Source organism: Thamnophis sirtalis, unplaced genomic scaffold (assembly GCF_051295495.1).
Source record: "Thamnophis sirtalis isolate CommonGarterSnake01/CBP01778 unplaced genomic scaffold, rThaSir2_p1.2 scaffold_2, whole genome shotgun sequence".
In the NCBI taxonomy this organism is placed as follows: Eukaryota; Metazoa; Chordata; class Lepidosauria; order Squamata; family Natricidae; genus Thamnophis; species Thamnophis sirtalis.
Window position 1 is genome coordinate 68312127 of NW_028261382.1, and position 23315 is coordinate 68335441.

Here is a 23315-nt window from a genome sequence, read left to right on the forward strand (position 1 = left end):
CCTCCCTCCCTTTTCTTTCTTTCCTTCTTTCCATTCCTCCCTCCCTTTTCTTCTTTCTTTCCATTCCTCCCTCCTTCCCTTTTCATTTCTTCTTTCTTTCCATTCTTCCTCCCTTCTTTCTTTCCATTCTCCTCCCTCTTTTCTTCTTTCTTTCCATTCCTCCCTCCTTCCCTTTTCATTTTTTCTTTCCATTCCTCCCTCCTTCCCTTTTCATTTTTTCTTTCTTTCCATTCCTCCTCCCTTTTCTTCTTTCTTTCCATTCTCCCTCCCTTTTCTTCTTTCTTTCCATTCCCCCTCCTTTTTCTTTTTTCTTTCCTTCCTTCTTTCCATTCCTTTTTCCCTTTTCTTCTTTCTTTCTTTCCATTCCTCCCTCCTTCCCTTTTCATTTTTTCTTTCTTTCCATTCCTCCCTCCCTTACACTCCCTTACACGCGGCTTACACTTACATGTACAATTAAAACATTATAATTAATGGAGAACTAACAGAGAGGGTACGAATCGGAAAGGGTGTTAGACAAGGGTGTCCGCTCTCCCCATTACTATTTATTATGTCGTTAGAGGTTCTCCTAAATCAGATAAGATTAAATCAGGAAATTAGGGGTTTGACCATAAAAAAAGAACAATATAAAACACAGGCCTTCGCGGACGACATGGTCTTTATTGTGGAAGACCCTCTAATCTCAGGACCGAAATTAATGAAGGACATTGAGGACTTTGGGCGTGTGGCCGGATTAAAAATAAATAAGGAAAAAACAAAAATGATTATAAAGAACTTTCCCAAAAAACAGATAGAAGAACTAGAGAAAGCAATGGAATTAAAGGTAACTAAAAAGGTCAAATACTTAGGGATTTGGCTATTTGCGAAATGCTCTTCTATAAAAGAAGATAACTATGATAAACTATTACGAAACATCCAAAAAGATTTTAAAAATTGGTCAAAGCTACAAATATCATTGATGGGAAGAATCGCAGTAATCAAGATGAATGTCTTGCCAAAAATCCTCTATTTATTTCAAACAGCACCGGTCAAATTAGGAGAAAAATTTTATAACGATTTGGATAAAATGGTATGAAATTTTGTGTGGAATGGCAAAAAGCCTAGAATAAAATATAAGCATCTTCAAGATAAAAGAGCGCAAGGTGGAATGGGCCTACCGGAATGGAAAGCATATCGTCAAGCAGCAACAACAATGTGGATAAAAAGTGGGTAATGTTAACCAACAAAAGAATCTTAACGATAGAGGGCCACGACTTGCAATGCGGGTGGCACAATTACTTATGGTGTGAGGGAAATAAAGTCCACAATTATTTTAGAAGACACCATTTAAGAGGGGTACTGATTAAGGATTGGCTGGAAATTAGAAGGAAATTTTATATCCAACTACCCAAATGGATATCCCCGACGGAAGCCCTGATATACCCAAATTTGATAAATTTTGACAAAAATGTTATTTACAAATAGCTGTTAGATGATCAAAGTAGACTAAATTCCAGGGAAAATTTGGCTGAAATGGGAATAAATATTGATTGGTGGCCATACTTTCAAATACAAAATAAATACAAATCAGATCTAGCACAATTTGGCTTTCAGGACAAGGACCAGGAACTGGATAAAATCTTAATAGGACCAGACGAGAAATTAATCTCGAAAATATATAACTGCTTGCTGATCCGAAAAATGGAAGCAGAAAGAGTAAAAGAAGTCATGGTAACCTGGGCCCAAAATATCGGCCACACAATCGACCTGGATGACTGGGAAAGGGTATGGGAGTGGAACCTGAAATTGACGAAATCGACGGCCTATAAAGAAAATATATACAAAATGTTCTACCGCTGGCATCTCCCTCCGACAAGACTGGCAAAAATTTCCTCAAAATTATCGGCCAAATGCTGGAAATGCAAAACAACGCTGGGCACGTACTACCACATGTGGTGGATGTGTCCGGTTGCTAAGACGTATTGGAAGCGAACGCTAAGATGGCTGAATGAAATCATGTCAATTAAATTAAGTCTTAAGCCGGAAATCTTTCTATTAGGGATAACAGATCAAAAAATATGTAAAACCAATCAATACCTTCTCGTCCACATCTTGATGGCGGCAAGGATCGCTTACGCGCAGTGCTGGAAGAGTGAAAATGCCCCCACTAGCACAATGGTGATGAACAAAATCTTAGAATTAGCAGAAATGAACAAATTGACAATGCGGATTAACGATAAAGAAGACACAGACTTTTATAAAGTCTGGGAGAAATTGTACAAATGGCTTGATGAGACAGTGAAGATTCAGATATAAAAGGAGATAGCTGACTAACTTAAAACGATCTAAGCAACAACTCAAATAAACAATACACAAAGACAGAGGGACAAATGAGAGTAGAAATGTATTAGAGGTGAGAATTCACCGTTGAGTAACACCATTAGACCACAACGTTGGAATAACTTGAAAAGCTGATAGGTAATCCGTTATAACTACCTGCATGGAATTAGCAACCTAGTTTCATACTAGGTAAGGCGAGATGAGCAATGGGAGATGAAAATATGTAAAGAGCTTTATCTATTTTTGTATCTTATATTTTGTAAATCTTGCCTTTTTTATATAACTTTCAAATAAGGGAAAAAAAGAAAAGAAAAAGAGAACCAGGTCATCCTCTGAAGAGGAGAATATGTAAACACAACAACGGTTAGAGTGGATGGAGGGAGGAGTAGAAGGAAAGATAGGAAGGAGAGGAGAAAGGAGAGGAATAGGAGAAAGGGAAAGGCAGAGGAAGAATGGGAGGGAATGTAAGAGTCGGAAAGGGGAGGAATGGGAAGAAGAGGGGAAGGGTAAAGGGGAGGAAGGGGAAGGAGAGAAGGGAAAGGAGAGGAGGAAGGAAGGAAGGAGAGAAGAAAGAGGGGTAGGAAGGAGGGAGGGAAGGAGGGAGGGAAGCAAGGAGGGAAGGAAGGAGAGAAGGAGAGAAGAAAGGAGGGAAGGAAGGAGGGAAGGAAGGAGAGAAGAAAGGAGGGAAGGAAGGAAGGAGGGAATGTAGGAGAGAAGGAAGGAGGGAAGGAAGGAGGAAAGGAAGGGGGAAAGGAAGGAGAGAAAGAGAAAAGAAAGGAGGGAAGGAAGGAGGGAAGGAGGGAGGGAAGGAAGGGGAGTAGGAGAGAAGAAACGAGGGAAGGAAAGAGGGAGGGAGGGAAGAAGAAGTAGGACCGTTGTAAGATAAGATGGATCTATGGGATGATAAAAAAGCAATCTTCAAGTATATTGTCAACAGTAGGGAAAAATTTTTATAAATACATATTATTAATAACAGTTATGAGATCATATAATTGTGAATGTATATATGAAATTGATAAAAAAAACATAAAAAGACATTGAAAGCAAGGACATATGGGGAGGGCAGGGGCAGAGGTGGGGGGAGGTTGGATCTGTTGTTACTCGATCAACCATTTCTATTGCACTGATCCCCCACTATTGCCCCAAGCTAACTGGCACAGCCACATCTTTAGGCCTTACAAAAAGATAGTAGGGTTGGGGCCAACCTCAAATCGCGGCACAATGTTCCAGAGGGCAGGAGCCACAGCAGAGAAGGCCCTCCTCCTGGACCCCACTGGCTGGAATAATGGGGCTGGTGGGACCTGCAGCAGGGCTCCTCTGCTGGCACAAGTGGGACTGGCCAATCCCAGTGGGGTAAGACAGTCGTGGAAGGGATGGCATTTCCCCTGCTTTGCAGAGCAGAAAACCTTTTCTGTAAGAGATCCTCTTCTATAAATCAGTTTCACCCCTTCCCTTAGGATCTCTCCAAGTGTGTTTTTTTTTAATTCTCAAAGACCTTCAGGGAATAGGACTATTGTTTGAACAAGTTAACTGCAGCTGTTTGTTTTACAGGCATTTAAAAAAAACTTTTTATTCCACCTTTATTCCTTTTATAAATAGCTCGAGGCAGTGAACATATCCAATGTATCTTCATTCTCCTATTTTCTACACAAAAAGAACCCTGCAAAGTGGATTCGCTGAGAGTGATCGGCCCAAAGCTGGCTTTTGTGACTAAGGTGGAGCTAGAATTCACTGTGTTCTTTATGTTTTTTATTATCTTGTGGGGCTGCATTGCTAGTGTGTTGGACACCCCTAAGGGAAGCTGTTCAAAGTCAAGCTATCTTTTGCAATTGACGGATGGGGATTATTGTTCAAGTGGTGCTCCAGTGGTTTTGGGATTGCCCCCAAGACACCTATTAGTTCTACTTCTCTTTGCAGGTCTTTGTATTTCGTGTTTTCCCCAATTCTTTTTCTTTTGTTCTGCCATCTCCAAGCACTGCCATGTCCACCACTATCCAGACTTCTTTGTCTTTCTGACCAACAATTGTTACATCTGAGATGTTATGTAGCAGGTACCTGTCTGTTTGAATTCTAAAGTCCCAGAGCACTTCAATTTCTTCATTTTTATGACTTTTCTATTTTATGGTCCCACCAGTTCTCGCTTGCAAGCAAATGGTATTTCTTGCAGATCTTCCAATGCACCATGGTTGCCACTTTGCCATGCCGTTGCTTGTAGTCAGTCTGGGAATCTTCTTGCAGCAGCTAACCAGGTGATCCACTGTTTCTTTAGCTTCTTTGCAGAGGCATCGCTTCTATCTGTTGCTTTCTTCTCAATTCAGGCTTTCCATGTGTTTGTTGTTAAGGCTTGGTCTTGGGTAGCCAAAATTAGTCCCTCTGTCTTTTTCTTCAACTTTCCGGCTCTTAGCTATTGTCAGGTCCTGTTATCTGCTTTGTTTGCTATTTTTAATGCTCTGACATACTGGTAGCTTGCCTTGCCATTTCTCATTTTCATTATTTATTTAGTCTTTCATATGTAGGCAGTTTATAGCAATAGCAATAGCAGTTAGACTTATATACCGCTTCATAGGGCAATGTTCCCTCTAATTTTTTTTCAGTGTGAGCGGAAAAGTATAGTGTGTGAGCTGCACAGTTTCATGCCTGAGCACCTAAGAGAGCCACAGTTTGAACTGCTGTCGCGTCTGCTGGACATTTGCGCAACCTTCCAAGCGTCAAGCGCCAATTGCGAGCGAGGTTTCAGCCCGATGAATGCCAGACATGAAAAGTGCCACTCAAACACTATACTTTTCCCCTCACCCTGAAAAAAAAAGGCTCTCTGCTCAGCTTTTAGATTGTTAGACTGGCTAGAGAGAGACATGGCACCAACAGGGTCCTGGGTCCTGGCATTTTGCAGGCAACCTGTCCTCTCACATTCCTTTGGAATGCAACCCATCACATGTGAATTAGATTTTGCCAATTATCCTATTAAAAAATAACGCTATTATTCTAAAATATGACTAACTCAATATTAAAAACTGTAAATATGTAATGCTGATAAATAATAGCAGTAATTGTTATTTAGTATGATTAAAATCAGTATTGATATATCAATATAATATCTATCGAAATTGACAATATACACTAAAATAACAATACAAATATATAATGTGGAATATAAATGTAATAAATATAATATATAAATGCAACATAAAAAACTCTCCCCCTTTAAAGTAGTAAGATCAATTAAATAGTCTAGCAAGTTTGGACAATATGCTATATGTTATGTTACTTAAGAATATATATACCTCAGAATCAGATACAACATCCACATCATTTCCAACTGAGTCAATAAAATCATATGCCATGCCAAAACTATTTTAAATAAAGATATGAAATTAATCAAGTCTTGCATTTATTTTTCAAAATGAATGTACAATTTTTTTATTATTTAAGTTTTGTACCCTATCTTTTCTAACTAACGTTACTTTAAACAGATGTTACATCAGACTACAATACAAGTAATTAAATGAAGACTAAAATAAGTGTTTTGGCATATTGAGCTTTTTATATTTCTTTCTTATATTTCTTCCTTAGTTGAGAACTTGCTCCTCAGCTTACTTACGCATTAACTGTTTGTTGCTTTTATGGTTTATTCATTCACTGCTCCATCTTCAGTTTTTTTCACAGGGGGCAGGGCTTCCTTCCTCCCTTCCCTCCCTCCCTCCACTCCTTTGGCCACCAATTTTGATCCAATTCTCTCTCTCTCTCTCTCTCTCTCTCTCTCTCTCTCTCACACACACACACACACACACACACACACGTTCTTTGGGGGGGGTTTGAATTACTCCGCCTCACTGTGCAAAGTCGGCTCAGCATGTGTTCGGCCCCCACTTACGCCGAATCAAATCCGCGGCCGGCGGGACCAGGGGGTTGCATTTCAAAGCCGCCAGTCCTCTTGCTTCTTCTCCTTCACCAGCAAAGCTCCCGCTGGCGTCCCCGCCCATGGCAGCGGTGCCTCTCCCTCCACGCGGAGCACCTGAGCTGGCCCCCGCGTTATCCCTCCCCCTTCCTCCTCTGCCGTGCTTTTGAGGCCGCGGGAGCTAGTAGGAAAGCGGCGGAGGTGGAGGCGGCAGCAGGGATAACCCAGAGCCCAGCTGACTCCGCTCGGAGCACCTCAGCTCAGCTGGGCTCTGGGTTATCCCTGCCACCGCCTCCACCTCCGCCGCTTTCCTACTAGCTCCTGCGGCCTCAAAAGCACGGCAGAGGAGGAAGGGGGAGGGATAACGCGGGGGCCAGCTCAGGTGCTCCGCGTGGAGGGAGAGGCACCACTGCGGGAGCTTTGCTGGTGAAGGAGAAGAAGCAAGAGGACTGGCGGCTCATCAAAACAAGTCTGGGGAGGTCCTTTGCAGGCGGCCAGTTCTAGGCGCCTGCAAAGAACTTCCCCACGTTTGCTTTACAGAAAACTCTGCGCGGCAGATAGAATCTGCTGCGCGGGCTTTTCTTGCGAGGTGCGCGGCCGCGCAGGCGCGCACCTTAGAGGGAACAGTGTCATAGGGCTTTCAGCCCTCTCTAAGCGGTTTACAGAGTCAGCATATCGCCCCACAGTCCGGGTCCTCATTTCACCCACCTCGGAAGGATGGAAGACTGAGTCAACCTTGAGCCCGTGAGATTAGAACCGCTGAACTGCAGATAACAGTCAGCTGAAGTGGCCTGCAGTACTGCACCCTAACCACAGCACCACCTCGGCTCCTCCTCCGTTTGGTTTCTCCACTACTTAGTAAACTTTCCTGGTATACTAGCTTTAGTACATCTTTTTTGTCCTTCAGATATTCTTCGAGCCCGTGACCCGTCAAAAGCGCGGACGGCAAAAGCGCGATCGACAAAATCGCGCCTTTGACGTCATCACAGCGCGACGAAAAAGATCGAAAAATTCAAATAAAAATTAATAAAAATTAAATTAAAGCAAGCCGATTCACATAAAGGTTAGGGTTAGGGTTAGGGTTAGGGTTAGGTTAAGGGTTAGGGTTAGCTTTAGAGCGTTAGCGTTAGCGTTAGGGTTAGGATAAGGGTTAGCGTTAGGTTTTTCGTTACTTTAACGGTTAGGTTTAGGGTTAGGTTAAGAGTTAGGTTTAGGGTTAGGTTTAGGGTTAGGTTTGGGGGGGTTAGGGGAAGGTTTTAGCTTTATTTTTACATTTTTTCGATCTTTTTCGTCGCGCTGTGATGACGTCACAGCGCGCTTTTGTCGAGCGCGATTTTGTCCTACGCGCTTTTGTGGTGGAACCCTTCGAGCCATCTGACATACTTGCAACATTCCCACACTCCTATTTTCCTTGGTAAGTAGAGTCTGTCAACATTGCTGCATTGATAAAGGGCATGATTCATTTCCATTATTTTTCTGGTTTTCTTATCCAAGCCTTTTAGTTCTGCTTGAGTCCAGTCCACTCTTCCAGCTGTGTATTTAATGACTGGAATTGCTCATCTGTTAATTGCCTTAGTGGCATTTCCTTCACTGAGTTTGGACTGAAGATCTTCATTTTCACTTTTAACCTTCTTCTTGACTTCAGTGAGCTTGATGAAATCAGCTTGAAGGATACCTTGATATTTGCAATGATTGTCTTCATCCAGACTCTTGATGTTATTTCCATAGAGCATCTTGATTCCTTCAGTTTTCACACCTTTTCTCTTTATTATTAACTACTTACACACTTAATGATACATAAAAAACTGTCCGCTATGAGGGGGTCCTTGGTGCTCTCTGAGCTTGGTTGTTTTCTTGCAGACATTTCATTACCAAACTACATTAGTGCTAGTGTTCATACTCAGAGTGAATATTCACTACTTAGAGTCACTTGTGATTGAAGTGATATAAAAGATTGGTTCATCATGAATAAATAAATAGAGCAATTTCTGATCCTATGAAGAAGTGCCTGCCACTGGTTCTGAGCAAATTCTGCTTACTTCAATGTCTTGAAAGTAAAAGGATGGAGTAACTAATGTTGCTCCTCCAGATGAAAGGCCCTGCTGTACCAGTGGCTGCTGCTGGGACCCTTCCTGAGGCCCCTCAAGGGAACTGGAGAACCCAGCAGATGAGGGCAAGCGCAGGCCCTGCCCCTCAAGGGGGAATTCTGGAAGCTTTGCTGAGGGTCTTGAGCACTTCGCTAAGCCTATTCTGCATTGTGCAGGGAATGTACATTGCAGAAATGAGAAAACAATGCTGTTTGGGAATAGGGCAGATGGAGAGGAACTTGACCTTATGTGACCTGGCTATAGTCCTTCCCAACTTCCTTCCCCCATGCCCAGGTATCCTGCCCAGAGCCTTATACAGGACTTTCTTTAAAAACTACTCAGAAATTGCACCTGACCTGAAATATAGTGGCCTGATGTGCTGCTTCTTGATGACGGGGCTGGTGCTGGGGAATTTTTCTCTGAGGAGGAATGCCTTACTTGTCAGCCCCTGCCTGGAAATTTTCGGGGTGCGGGTGGGGTCATTAACAACTAGCTTCAGGTGATGGTTGCCTGCTGTACCAACACTTACTTTGCTTTCTATTTCTTACTTTTTTCTTGTTTTGCTATAATGTTGGTGGTTATTTTTAGGATGTAGTCATTTTTTTCTTGTTTTAACAAGCCTTTGGAAGCTTTGCAGGATATTCATTCAATAAATAAATAAGCAAACAACATAAAAAAGTATCTTCCATGGATTATTTTGTTTTTCTTTGAAGCTAATAATTTGTAAAAGTTATATTTATTTGTAATCTTAGGTTTAGCAAACATCTTTTAAATGAATATAGCAATAGGACTTAGATTTATATACTGCCCCATAGTGATTCACAGCACTTTCTGAGTGGTTTACAATGTCAGCATTTTGTCCCCAACAATCTGAGGCTTCATTTTGCTGTCCTCGGGAGGATGCAAAGCTGAGTCAACTTTGAGCTGGTTAGGATTGAACTCCTGGCAGTGGGCAGAGTCAGCCTGCAATGCTGAATTCTAACCACTGTGCCACCAAGGATCTTTGCAGAATCTTTCTCTGTTGGTTTTCAATATTGGGAAGTGGTTCAAAGATAAAACATAGACTAATAGGGTAGGAAAGGACCTTGGAGGTTTTCTAGTCCAATCCGCTGCTTAAGCAAGAGACCCTACATTATTACAGACAAATGGCTGCCCAGTCTCTTAAAAATCTCCAGTGATGGAGGATGTATAACTTCTAGAGGCAAACTGTTCCACTGGCTACAGCTGTCAGGATTTCTCTCCTTGTTTCTAGGCTGGATCTCTCCTTGAATAAGTTTCATCTAGTCACTTTTGTCCTGCCCTCAAGAGAGATTCAACCTAGAAATAAGAAGAAATTTTCTGACAGCGAAAACAATCAATCCATGGAACAGAAGTTGCCTTCAGAAGGCGTGGGAGCTTCAGCACTGGAAGCCCTGGGGTTGGGGACCCCTGCTGTATGTGGCAATAGTGATAGATCAGCCTGAACTGTGCTTCAGGTGACCAAGTCTAATGTTTTCAGTGCAGTGATTCTGAATACAAGTCAAGTCAATAATCCTTGACTTACAACCACAATTGAGCCTAAAATTTATGTTCTTAAGTGAGATCTTTGTTAAGTAAAATTTGCCCCATTTTACAACCTTCCTTGCCACAGTTGTTAAGTGAATCACTGCAGTTGTTAAGTTAGTAATATAGCAATAGCAATAGCAGTAGACTTATATACCGCTTCATAGGCCTTTCAGGCCTCTCTAAGCGGTTTACAGAGAGTCAGCATATTGCCCCCAACAATCTGGGTCCTCATTTTACCCACCTCGGAAGGATGGAAGGCTGAGTCAACCCTGAGCCGGTGAGATTTGAACCGCTGACCTGCTGATCTAGCAGTAGCCTGCAGTGCTGCATTTAACCACTGTGCCACCTTGGCTCCTTTTGTACAATCAGTAATCTGATTGTTAAATGAATCTGGCTTCCCCATTGACTTTGCCGGTCAGAAGGTCACAAAAGGGGATCTCGTGACTCCAAGATACTGCGACCGTCATATGTATGAACAACTTGCCAAGTGAATCACTGGTCACTAAATGAACTATTGTAAGTGGGTGGGTGTGAAAATGGGGTTGATATGAATTAAATCTATTTGTAGTTTTATTCTGTATATTCTGGGGGGCATTTTAGTAGGGGCACTGGTCCACACCCAAAGATCTCAGGGGCTGCAAGGAAGCCCATTTTGAGCACCCTAGTTTTAACCAGGAGTTATTAAATGGCATTATTCATACTTTGCCATTAACTACAAGCCAGGATTTATAACATACACGTGGGGTGTGTGGGTGTGTTTCACACATGATGGCGGATGGTGCAATGCTGGGTGATTGGGCAGCTTTGGTTCTTCTCTTCAGAAAGGGGGCAAAGAGGAGCTGGCTGACCATGGATCAGTATCACCGTGGTACCAATGCCAGCAGGAATGCAGCAGGGATCATTGAGTGGTTCAACAGGCCTATTTTTTAGTAGCAGAATCGGTGTAGTTGACTGTGGGAATGAACCCAGGAAACATCTGGCAGATTCTCCCGGGAGACTCTGGTAAAACAAAAGACAAAGCACGGACTTGAAGGACTCCCTTTGGAAGGGCATGGAGACAGGGGCACCCAGCATGCCCAGGGCTCTGGGTCAGGCTGGAGGAAACGGGGTGTGGGGTGCAACTAGGCTCCCTTCTAGGCGCTTTGATGCTTACCGTCTAGTGAGGGATGGAGGGTCAGTTTGGTGACATCCCTCACTAGGGGGTACCCGAATGCGGGTGGGTGGGTGGAACTGTGAGTTCTAGTCCTGCCTTAGGCACAAAGCCAGTTGAGTGACCTTGGGCCAGTCTTTCTCTTAGGAAGAAGGAAATGGCAAACCACTTCCAAAAAACCTTGCCAAGAAAACTGCAGGGATTTGCCTGGATAGTTGCCAGGAGTCAACACTTAGAAAATATTGCAAAAATTGCTGCTGACACGAAGATAGATGCAGCACAATACTCTAGGATGGTATAAATATTCAGGAGGGTCTGGAGAAGCACAAACAATGGGAAGAGACATTCAACATGACATTGGCAAGACACATTCAACAGGCTTAGAGGGAAAGTCCTTCAGCTCGCTGGCAATAACCACAGAGGTGAATACAGGCTGAGGGAGCCATCTTGGCAGCAATCCAGGGTGAATCACCTGGGCGACACAGCCCCAGTGATAACCCATGTAGTCCTGGCTCCCTTCCAACCCCATTTTTCTATTATTCTGTTCTAAGATCAAGGGAAGTCCTAGTTCTTCTCTGCTCTGCCTTGGTCGGGCTGTACTTAGTATGCTGTGCACAGTTCACTTGTGGAGGAACACTCTCCCCACTGGAGGGTATCCAGAAGAGACCACCAAAATGATACAGGAACCGGAAGGGGGAAAAGGATGGAGGCATTTTATAGGTGTCATTGGGAGAAGACCAACAGTGGCCTTGAGCAGAGCAGATTCTTCTAAGTTCTTGCAGAATATTGGATGATGGATTTAAACTACACAGAAGTAGATTTTGTTTTCAGATTTACTTTCAGAAAATAATTCCTACCTGAGCTGTTCAATATGGAACAGGTGTGTGGGTGTGTAATGGATTGTGTGGGTGATCTTGGGGAGGGGAAGAGGAGTTGCCTAGGAAGCAACCAGGCAAGAGAGAGAGAGGAGTCCCCAGGAGCTAAACAGACAGAGAAAGAAAACTTAGAAATGGATCTGCATGAATGGATCAAGTACTTTTGGGGCGGAGGGAAGTTTGTATCTTCCGACTTGCAAGATTTTCTTCATGTAGTCTTACAGTAAAGTATGTAGCCTTAGCTCACCTGGGAGGGTTTCCTGCCTGCTTTAGCTAGGAGGGCTGACAAAAGGTGATGATGCCTTTCTGACAGAGGGCTCTGGGTGGCCCTTTGTTGGGGATGCTGGAGGAATGGGTTGGATGGCCTTCCAAGTTAAAATCTTTACATTCTGTAGTTTGATCTTGCTAAATCCCAACCAAGCGTATGGCGTAGTTCGTGTCTTATACAAACATTCCCCCCATTGATTCAACCTTAATTTTTTCACTCCTATTCCATGGAATTTGAAATTGGCTCATTAATGTTGTGAAATTGGTTGGCATGCAGAGGCAGTTGCCCCTCCATAAGAGGGAGACGGGCATCAGCCCCCATGTCTCCATAAGGAGTGGTGGTGGTGCAGTGGTTAGAATGCAGTATTGCAGGCTGACTCTGCCCACAGCTTGGAGTCTGATCCTGATGGGGTTCAGCATTGACTTGGCCTATCATCCTTCCGAGGTGGGTAAAATGAGGAGCCAGGTTGTTGGGGCCCACGTGCTGACTCTGTAAACTGCTTAGAGGGCTTTAAATGACTATGGGATGGTATCGAAGTCTTAAGAGCTGTGGTGGCACAGTGGTTAGAATGCAGCTTTGCAGGCTATTTCTGCTGACTGCCAAGCCTTTCACAGAGCTTAAGATCTTCCTCTTTAAAAGTCACAATCTCCTGCTCCTCACATTCGGCCACTCTAGCAGAGATGCTGGTTGCATTGTCCTTGCCTAGTTTTTACATGGTGGAAAAAGCATCAGGACCATGAGGGTTTGTCCTTTGGCCAGCTTGTTGCAGAGCCCGATGCTATAAACCATCTGTGATTCATAAATGCCAAAAATGCAGGAATGCCCAAATATTAAGAACGCTCTGCTTATGCCTAAGGGCACTCTTGGCCAGTCAGAAGCACTCAACTTCCACCTCTTCCCCTGTCTGCTCTCCTCTTGGAGAAAAGCTGGTCAGGAGGGAAGGAGGTCATTATTTATTTATTTATTTATGACATTTGTATGCCGCCCACTCCCTAGGGACTCTGGGCGGCTTACAGGCAAAATAGGAGACATGTAAAAATTAAAAATAAGAATACAGTTAATTAAAAATATTTCACATCATGCATACAGCTTAGCGTGGGGCTGGATACTCATCAACAGCCCCAGGCCTGCCGGAACAGCCAGGTCTTGGCAGCTTTACGGAAGGCCGGGAGAGTAGTGAGGGTCCGGATCTCTATGGGGAGATCGTTCCACAGGGCCGGGGCAGCAACAGAGAAGGTCCTCCCCCGGGGATTCGCCAACCAACATTGACCAGCCGATGGCACCCAGAGGAAGCCCAATCTGTGCAATCTTATCGGTCTTTGGGAGGTAAATGGCAGGAGGCGGTCTCTCAGGTCATGAATAACAAATCTGCTTTGCCCTCAAGTGGAAAGATCAGGCTGGCAAGGCCTGCTGGGCTAAGCACAGATTCCCAGCATACATGCTCTTCTCCTCACTTGGGGCTTTCCCACAATTACCCCGCTTTTCCATTTTGACTGCAGGATGAGGGCAATAAGGTCTGTAGGAACACAAAAAGAGCCAGCAGTTGAGTTTATTTTGCCTTCCTTTTGCAGGTGGGGACGACTGAGTCCTGTGCTCAGACGTGATGCCAGCCCCAAAGAATTGCTCAAGAAGCCAAATGCATGCAGCCCCATGGTTCCCCAGGGCTCTGTCTGCACCTGAGGGTCACTTGCAGAAGCAGCTGGACCATCCATAGCTGGCTAAAGCTTCCCCGGCCGACATACAGAAGATTCCTTGTGTGCAGAAGAGGATGACAGAGCCATGCAGGAGGACAAGGGCAGCCCAAGGAGAGAAAGTGATCTAACTCTTTTGTAGGAAAGAGAAACTCCCTTCCTTACTGGAATGTGCAACTGTTTATTTTCCCCAAGCGAGAGAACCTTGAGATCCACTACGATGGTGGCCAGTAATTGCTGGTGACGCATTCGAATTCCATACCCCTGCTGCGAGAGACTGAGCTGCTGGTGGAGGGTCATTTTGGAGGAAACTTCTCAGCCACCACCCGGTTGTCTGTCCCTTGAGACCCAATTCCCGGAGCTCCTCTTTCGAGAGTCTCAGGTGGCCTCTCCTGCTCACCTCCGCTGTACCATGGGATGTCGGCAAAGTTCAGAGGAGAAAGAGGCAGCGCGGCGGTCCCGAAGAATTGACCGCCACCTGCGCTCTGAGAGTCAACGGCAGCGGCGGGAAATCAAGCTCCTTCTTCTGGGCACCAGCAACTCCGGCAAAAGTACCATTGTCAAACAAATGAAGATCATTCACAGCGGTGGCTTTAATTTGGAAGCTTGCAAGGAGTACAAGCCCTTAATCATTTACAACGCCATTGACTCTCTCACCCGCATCATCCGTGCCCTGGCATCCCTGAAGATTGAGTTCCACAACCCCGACCGCGCCTATGATGCTGTGCAGCTCTTTGCCTTGACGGGCCCTGCAGAGAGCAAAGGGGAGATCACGCCAGAGCTGCTGGGGGTCATGAAGAGGCTCTGGGCCGACCCCGGGGTGCAGGAGTGCTTCCGCCGGTCCAACGAGTACCACCTGGAGGACAATGCCGCCTACTACCTGAACGATCTAGACAGGATCGCTGCCTTGGACTACATCCCCACCGTGGAGGACATTTTGCGCTCCCGGGACATGACCACGGGGATTGTAGAGAACAAGTTTACGTTCAAAGAGCTGACTTTCAAAATGGTGGATGTGGGTGGGCAGAGGTCCGAGCGCAAAAAGTGGATCCACTGTTTTGAGGGGGTTACAGCAATAATTTTCTGTGTGGAGCTGAGTGGATATGACTTGAAGCTGTATGAAGATAACCAAACCGTAAGTGTTCCTGAGCCTTTTCTTGGTCCTTCTTGACGGCCTCCTTAGAAGGCTTCTGGGAGAGTTTGTTCTGTTGCTGAATGCCAGTCGGTGCTGGATAGTTTCTAAAGCCACAGCATGGCTCCCTGGGCTCGCCTCCTGCTGCTTTTAGAGAAAAGCTTCAGCTTCGCTCTAGTTTTGTCAGATCAAGATGACTTACTTAGATGAAAGATAATCAATGGGGGGGGGATTTAATAATAAAGATGCTGCTAAAGGCAAGCCAGGGGCAGCAGGGGAAGGGGTGAAGGGGGCTGCCTGGATGTCAAGGGGAATGTATGGATGGGGAAGTCTCTTCTGCCCAGGGAAGCTCTCCCTGCGAAAGGGGCGCAGGAGGAATTAGCAGAGGGTCTCCAGGGATGAAGAGGCTCGGCCCTGCAGATGCCAACTAGCAAGCCTAGGCGTGGCGTGGCAGGGAAAGTCAAAAACTCTACGGGCCTTATTATAGAAGAGACACCATCAACCTCCTGGCATTTGTAATCAATCAGACTTTTCCTTCTTACCACTAGAATGGAAGAACACTTCCTACCTAAAGGATCTCATATTTTACCTCCCTTTACCAGAAATGGAGCCTATCAGAGCAACTGAGTTATCCAGAGCCATTTTGTTCATTAATTATTTGTGCTTGCTGAGTCTGAATATGCATAGCCTCTCTTTTGGGGTATAGATGTGTCAGTCTTCTATCAAAGGAGAGGAGAGACATTGGTTTTAGAGGTGCAGTTGAGGAAAGAATTCTACAAATGGGATCTCTCATTTACACGAAACTGATTTTGATTTTAGTTATTAACTTAATAAATATTAATTTTTCATCCTGGCTGGGGAGTCTGGCCTTGGGAGAGATATAAATGCATACATATAGTCAGACAGACAGACATAGACATGCATATGTACTCGCATATAGAAAGAGAGATGAGGAAAGTGTTGAGGGTTGGCTTCAGTAAAATTTGACAATTGTAAATATAGGTAGGTTTAGGAACCAAGCAGTGAAGAAGGATTTGTGTGTCCGTGTGTGTGCATGCATGCATGCACATATATGTGTGCTTGCGGGCAGGAAGCATCTTAAATTCTGTGTTAAATTTTTTTTGAGTAAATATGGTAAAATCAGGTTGAAATTTGAGCAAACATAATTATGGAAATCTCCGACTGTATAAAAGTGTTTTCAGACTGTTGTTTTTACCCTCCTAAACTTGATCTTTATTGTCAATTTTCTTTGGTCTTTCAAAATCTTGCCTTGCTATAGAATTTCTCTATAGCAGCAACATGCATCTGACCTGCACTCTAGTATCCATCTCTTCTGATAGACATCCTGGATAACCCCACTGAACTCCAGGAGAAGGATAGTACCCAAAGTTAAGGCACTGCAAATAGTCATCCAAAGGGTGAGGTCCATGAGTTCAATTCCTGGTAAATGCTCTGAATCCCGTAGAATAAGTCTGAGAAGTCCCAGTAAAGGACAAAGCCATCCCTTGGTGCATCTGATGGCACTCTATAGTGCAACTCTATACAATCAGTGTATTATTATTATTTATTAAATTTGTTTGCCACCCATTTTGCCACAAGGAGACTCGGGGGGCTTATAACTGTATGAGACCTTCATTGATTATGGACTTTGAGAATGATATCGTTTACATTTCTTTAAATGATAACTTCTGGGAACAGTTCAGTACAGTCCCAATTTCATTTGTCTCAGCCACATTGTCTTTCTAGGGAGCCCTAGAATTCAGGCTTAGAGGCCACATGCACACATCCAGGCCTGCTCCCTGTACTTTGCATCTCCTTTTTCCGTTCCTCCTAATGGATATTTACCTGCTCTGAAATAGGAATTGAAGGAAGAGCTCAGGGTTTCTTGGAATCACTTCTGACCATCATACAGCTTTGTGTCCATAGAAACTGAGAAAAAGTTCACACATTTCCTCACATTGCACTTTGTTGTAGGATGCATTTCAGTAATGATGCAAATCTCCACAATTGAGATGCAGTTGTGGGGAATTGCAGGCAGCACGAGGCAGGCACAAGAGCTGCTTAATTCTGAGAGATCATCTTGCAGCAAATGATGGGAGAAGAGAGTTTCATTTTGAGTCCTAAGGTAGTTTAGAGAGAGCTGGCTGCAGCCAACATTGCATAGTCAATGTTCTTGCATATAATAAAGATGCTCTGGAATCACATAGGTAAGAAGAGATCTGTGGAAAAGATCTGAAAACGATCAAGAATATTTGTAGCTCATGGTTGAACTATTGGGTCCATGGTATTCTGAGCTAGGTTATTTTTCTTGCAGACGTTTCATGACCCAGGTAGGTAACATCATCAGTGCAAACCCACTGCCTTTTAGCACTAGTTGCTACCTAGTTGCTCATAAAACGCCTGTAAGAAAACCACCCAGCTCAGAGAGCATCAAAACCCCCAAAGAAAATGTAATTAACTGAAAAAATTTGGAGATTATAGTCTGTAGAGATTCTCAGACATCCAGGTTATAGTTGTCCCAAAGGTGCTTTTTCAGGCGGCAACTGGACTTTCTTGTTAACAAATAAGGAAGTCCCATTGCTTCCCGAAAAAGCACCTGTGGGACATTTGGAGTGTATGTGGAATGACAAGTCACTGTTCACACTATTAAGGTGACCCTGACCCAGAAACACTCTTTACTGTAAGTTTTTGTCCTTATTTCCAAAACCGTAGTCACATTCAAAGGAAGGCAGCCAAAATTGACTAGAGGAGCACCAGCTCATGCCTGCCAATTCTCATCTAAAGTAATCAGCTCCTGTGACTGGAGCTTTAGTTCGGTAAAGGAGGCCTGCTCTTTTTTAGAGCCAGAGAAAATTATTGCTGCGCCTTCTTTACAGTAAGTGCCAAACTTGAATATTCACAATCTAAGAGCTTTTATAGACAATCTAGCAGAAATGCTTTGTGAATAATATAGCGCTCACACTGTTTTTCACATTCCCTGAGCAAAAGAGAAATTGGCCAGACTGCATTGCGGTTTTGGTCAACGGTAAGGAGACCTCTAGGTTAACCAGCTGCTAAGCCACATCTGGAAGGCTGCACTTCTAGTTGTACATCCACTAAGAAGGTGAAAGCAGAGCTGTGCACCTATGGGAAATATTTGTGTCACTTATTATAGCTGCAAACATAGTGTAGTACATGATTATTATAATTTACACTGATGTACAAACAAATTAATGTGAAGTTCTTCCCTTGAGATGCTGTTGGCTTTGCACCACTCCCTTTAAGCGTTCACATGCCCTTTGCCACTCCTCACAAATTAAAAATACATTTTCAGTCATGGCTAGCTATAAAATAAATGGTTTGCTTCACCCTACTATTATATCAAGCCATTTGATAACTTGGACCACAACCTACTTCTTGATGAGTTTGAAAAATGTGGGCTAGACAGTATCTCCACCAGATGGATTTGTAGCTGGTTAAAAACTGCATTCAACATCTATTCCTTAATAGAACTACGTCTGGATGGAGGGGAGCATGCAGTCGGGTACCCCAAGGCTCTGTCTTAGGCCCAGGACTCTTCAATATCTTCAGAAACGATTTAGATGAGGGGATAGAAGGGGAACTCATCACATTTGCAAACAACACCAAGCTGGCAGGAATAGCCAACACCCCAGGAGATAGGCTTAAGTTCCAGATGGGTGCTCCATCACTGGAGGCTTTTAAGAAGACACTAGACAGCCATTCGTCTGAAATGGTCTAAGGTCTCCTGCTTGAACAGGAGGTTGGACTAGAAGGCCTCCAGGGTCCCTTCCACCTCTGATGATATTCTATGTTCCCAGGTAGAAGAAAAGACATGGAAAGGAGCAACACAACTCTTCATGTTATAGCGCATACTGACAAATTAAAGATTGAGAGATCAAAACCAAACATGCTAGAATACTGAAATCATTTATCTCCTATTTTCCTTGCCAGCTTCTGTTTTAGAAAATTAGAAAAGAGCCAAGGTACTGCTAATTTTTAAAATGCCTTGCTGAGCTGAGGGTGATGATCCAGACCATGCTAGGCATAATTTCTCTGATGAGTAGATATGTGGAGAGGTTCAGTTCAGTTATATGCCAGTGGGATGTGGAAAAACAGAGTAGAAATGAACCAAAAATAACCCAAATCTTGCCAAGGTAAATATCACCTTTAGTGAAATTTATAGAGGTTTTCTTTTCCAGCCTCAAATCATACCTGGACATGCTCCAGTTTGTCAGTGTCCTTCCGACAATGCAATGCTACTGAATGCAACATTCGGTGTGTAGAACATGGCTTGACTTGACGGTAAAGCTGCACTTCAGTCACTGCAGCCTGTTAAATGAATCTTGCTAGCTTCTGCCCACTCTCCCAGCTTCTCTGACTGCCATGTAAAAAATGGAGCAGAATGATTGTTGGTTGTTCCACTAAAAGGGAATGGGCATCAGTTACAAGGAAGATAATCCCCATGCAGCTCTTGGGCCAGGTCCTTTAGTAGTACAGCCTTAGCACACCAATAAGACCCAGTTAGCCAACTCAGTGCTGAGCCACCAGAGTTCTTCTCCACTGGGTTGGGCTTCTGGCTTACTCTTATCTTCCTACTGAGATAGACTACTCTTGATTGGAAACACACACACACACACAAACACACACACAAACACACCGTGCGGAAACTCCTGGACTCAAGGGATGCCTGTGTTTCATGGGTAACTCCACTTCACCTGGCGTTGTTGGTCTGTTCCTTGTGAAAAAACTGCAGGTAGTCCTCGGCCTACAACCAACATTTATGTTGCTAAGTAAGAAATATTTTGAGTGAGTTTTGCCCCATTTTACCACTTTTCTCACCACATTTGTTAAGGGGATTAGGGAAGTTCTTAAATGAGTGACCTGGTTGTTAGATAAATCTGGTATCCCCACTGGCTTTGCTTATCAGAAAGTTGCAAAAGGTGTGTGTTTGTGTGTGTGTGTCACATGACTCCAGGACACTGCAACCGTCATAAATGTGAGTGTCAGCCTCTGCTTTGCTGCTGCTTCGGCTGCCATTGAAACGGGGAGGGGGGGCATGGTATTTGGGAGGGGACTCATTGTTGTGCTGGAGGAAGATTCTAGAGTTTGAACTGTCCACCTTACTGCGCATGTGGAGGAGGAGTTTTTCCCACCAAGGCCAACGGAACCAAGATTCCATCCTGGTGATGCCTTTCGAAGTTATCTCACAGCTGACAATTGGGAGAATTATGATTGGACTGTGCACGAGATGCCAAGGGGAGGGGAATGAATTATACAATATATTATTCGCTTTCGCGCCTAAATAATCAGACTTCACTTAGCTTCGCTTCTATTCATTTATAATTAGTAAAAGTACACTTGATTTCTATCAATGGAGTCCTGTGGTTTTCTTTCCTGCTTTTTGAATGAAGAAGGGCTGACAGTGAGTCACTTTTCAAGCATCCAAATGTGAATCACATGATGATGGGAATGCTGCAACGGTTGTAAGTGTGAGAAATGGTCATAAGTCACTTTTTTCAGCGCTGTTGTAACTTTGAACGGTTGTAAGCTGAGGGCCACCTGTATATGCTTGCAATCCATTCAGTGTGTTCCGGAGCATCTCCTGAATTGTAATTATCCATTTGCATTAAGACAACAAAAAGAATTATTTTCCATAATCTGCATAAAGCCCCTGCAATCCTTGGCTTGTCTTTAGAGATGTACACTTCGTGTGCCTCTGCAGCCTGCCTATTCACAGCCCATCCGATTCCCAATATTCGGCATTGCACTGCTTTCCCCCTCCTCACTCCACTCCCTGGATCAGGTTTGCAAGGCGTTTCCAAGCACATCCTTCTTGGTTCTTGGGAGATGCAGTCCCTCTCTTGTCGTGAGTCCTTTATCTCAGAAATGCCTCCTGTTTCCGAAGAAATCAAACTGTTCCCACGGAGTCCATCTGCAGGGCCAGTTGTTCACTTCCAGCATTCATTTCCGTCTGTTCTGGGCTACATGTGTCAAGATAATGGAGGGAAGAAAGTATCTTCCTGCAGCTCCTTCACGATCGTCTGGAGCTGTGTCCTCCATTCCCATGGGGATCAGCGGAAGGGAACATTTGTCGGTGGGCTTTTAGAATCCCAGTTGTGTGCCCAGGAAGGGAGCCTGTCTCTCTTCATATGCTCTCTGTCTAACAGATGGTTGCTGAGGACTCAAGTTAGTAGGAAGTCTCAGATGTCCACTATCTGTCTGCTCCTCTTCAGGTTCGAGGCAAGAATCCCTCCCTTCTGCCAAGCCTCCAGAGCCCTCTGTGCTTTTCTCCGGGTCCAGAAAGACCATCTACGGAGGGATGGAATCTATCCTGAAGCTCTACAGCTGGAGAGTTCTACTTGACATCCTCTGCCTTTGTGTTATTTCTTCATTTTTATTCATATTCTTCGCATTGCTTCATTTCTCTGTCCTATCAATTTGATTTCCTTTTGTCTTCTGGGAAGCTTCTTGCTACCATTGTTCTCCACAAGTGCTTCCTGACTTCCATTCAAGAATTGTCCTAGCGTACTCCATCTTTCCTGATCAACTGGGGAATAATTTTGACATGTTGATAACTCAGGGAAAAACAAACATTTATTTTTTTCAACAAAAGTAGTACACTAGCATGAAGTCCATCCTACTCTCAGTAGTGTTTGCTCTGTTTCAGTATTTGTAAAAGAGTATGGAGATGTGTACCATCTGGAGAAGGAAAGTGAAGGAGAGTAAAGAACAGAGGTCAAGACTTCTCTTTCCTATTCCAGAATGTAGTATCTAGAATAAGAAAATGAAGCTACAGAAAGCATGAGATTGACATTCTGTCAGCTTTAGTAACAGTTTTACAACTCTTTCAAAGATGTCCCAATAGTCTCTCTGATCCGGGTGGGAAATATCCAGCCCGGCAGAGAGGAGGGATCGAGCATAGAGCTATCCTGGAGTCACTGTGCATTTAGTGGGCAACCACAAAAGGATTCATGGAGACTTAACCGTATTGTTCCCGGAAATTTGCTGCCAGACTGGGGAGATTCATTAGGCAGAACATAAAGTAGCTGCCTTAGGCTTACCTCAGGGCCCTCTACACCCCGACACCTGCCTCGCCTTGTGGCTGCAGCACTGGCGTGTCACTCGGCCTCCTGCTCCATTGTGGCTGCAAGCAAGCAGAAGTGGCCCACTGGCCACGCGGGATCTTGCTGGATGGTGCTGTTGGAGCCACCATGGCAAGGTGAGGCAGTTGTCGGGGCAGGGATGGCCTGGCTGCAGAGGCCCTGAGGTTAGCCGGTGTAGTGGCACTCAGAAGAAATAGATAACATAAAAAAGAAGATCCCTGCTTAAGATAAATGCCCTCCCTCTCTTACAAATGTTCTCTCCAGTCCCAAGAAAACAAGAATTATAGTTCCTGTCTTACTGTCTCCTTCATATTGTCTCTTTTTGCTTTCCCCCAAATATTAAACGAGGCCTCCAGAAAACAAAATGTTGCCCACTCCTTATTAACAACAAATATTGAACAAACACCATGAACTTTAGATCAATTATTATGATTGGATTATATATTTTGAATTGCCATGTAACGATTATTTGCTGAAACATATATAGGCTTCATTAAGACACATGCTTTTCTAGACGATTAGGATCATAATCTTTGGTTGCCACAATATAAAAAAGATGTTGAGATTCTGGAAAGAGTGCAGAGAAGAGCAACAAAGACGATTAGCGGGCTGGAAACTAAAACATATAAAGTATAGTGAAAAGAAGGACTAGGGGAGATATGAGAGCAGTGCTCCAGTATTTGAGGGGCTGCCACAAAGAAAAGGGGTCAACTTGTTTTCCAAAGCACCTGAAGGCAAGACAAGAAGCAATAAATAGAAACTAACCAAGGAGAAAACCAACCTAGAACTAAGGAGAAATTTCCTGACAAAACAAGAAACCAGTGGAACGGCTTGCCTTCAGAAGTTGTGGGTGTTCCATCACTGGAGGTTTTCAATAAGAGATTGGACAGCCATTTGTCCAGAATGGTATATAGGGTATCCTGCAGAGGGTTGGATCAGAAGACCTCCAAGGTCCCTTTCAACTCTTTTATTGTTATAAATTAGGATTCAGATCAAGGAACTGATCTGGGCGGCATACAAATCTATTAAAATTGGAAATTTTAATCCATTCCTGTTATTCCCATATTGTAGTTACAGTGTTTGATGTTTGTTTTTAAAGTTTTATTAAGGATCCAAAGTGAGGGAGTAGGAATATTAATATACCTGGCAGGAGTAAGAATAGAATTGTGAGAATGATGCTTCATGAACCCTTGTAGAAAAAATCCCAAACAACTGGAAAAAGATAAGCAACAACCAACCTCCCCCCCCATAAT

General features: G+C 43.9%; 2 protein-coding genes across 4 annotated transcripts in view; one reads left to right on the top strand and one right to left on the bottom strand.

Moving 5' to 3' along the window:
- The window catches only part of RSPH14 (radial spoke head 14 homolog), a 115237-nt gene that overhangs the window by 33212 nt on the left and 58710 nt on the right, over positions 1-23315 (bottom strand). The gene's annotated exons all lie outside the window — the stretch shown is intronic.
- Positions 1-23315, top strand: part of GNAZ (G protein subunit alpha z) — an 80013-nt gene that overhangs the window by 20121 nt on the left and 36577 nt on the right. For both annotated transcript variants that reach the window (XM_087705914.1, XM_087705913.1), the window contains exon 2: positions 13708-14962. In XM_087705914.1, coding sequence (XP_087562040.1) covers positions 14240-14962 — 723 coding nt within the window. In that variant the 5' untranslated portion in view covers positions 13708-14239. The remainder of the gene's footprint in view (positions 1-13707; positions 14963-23315) is intronic.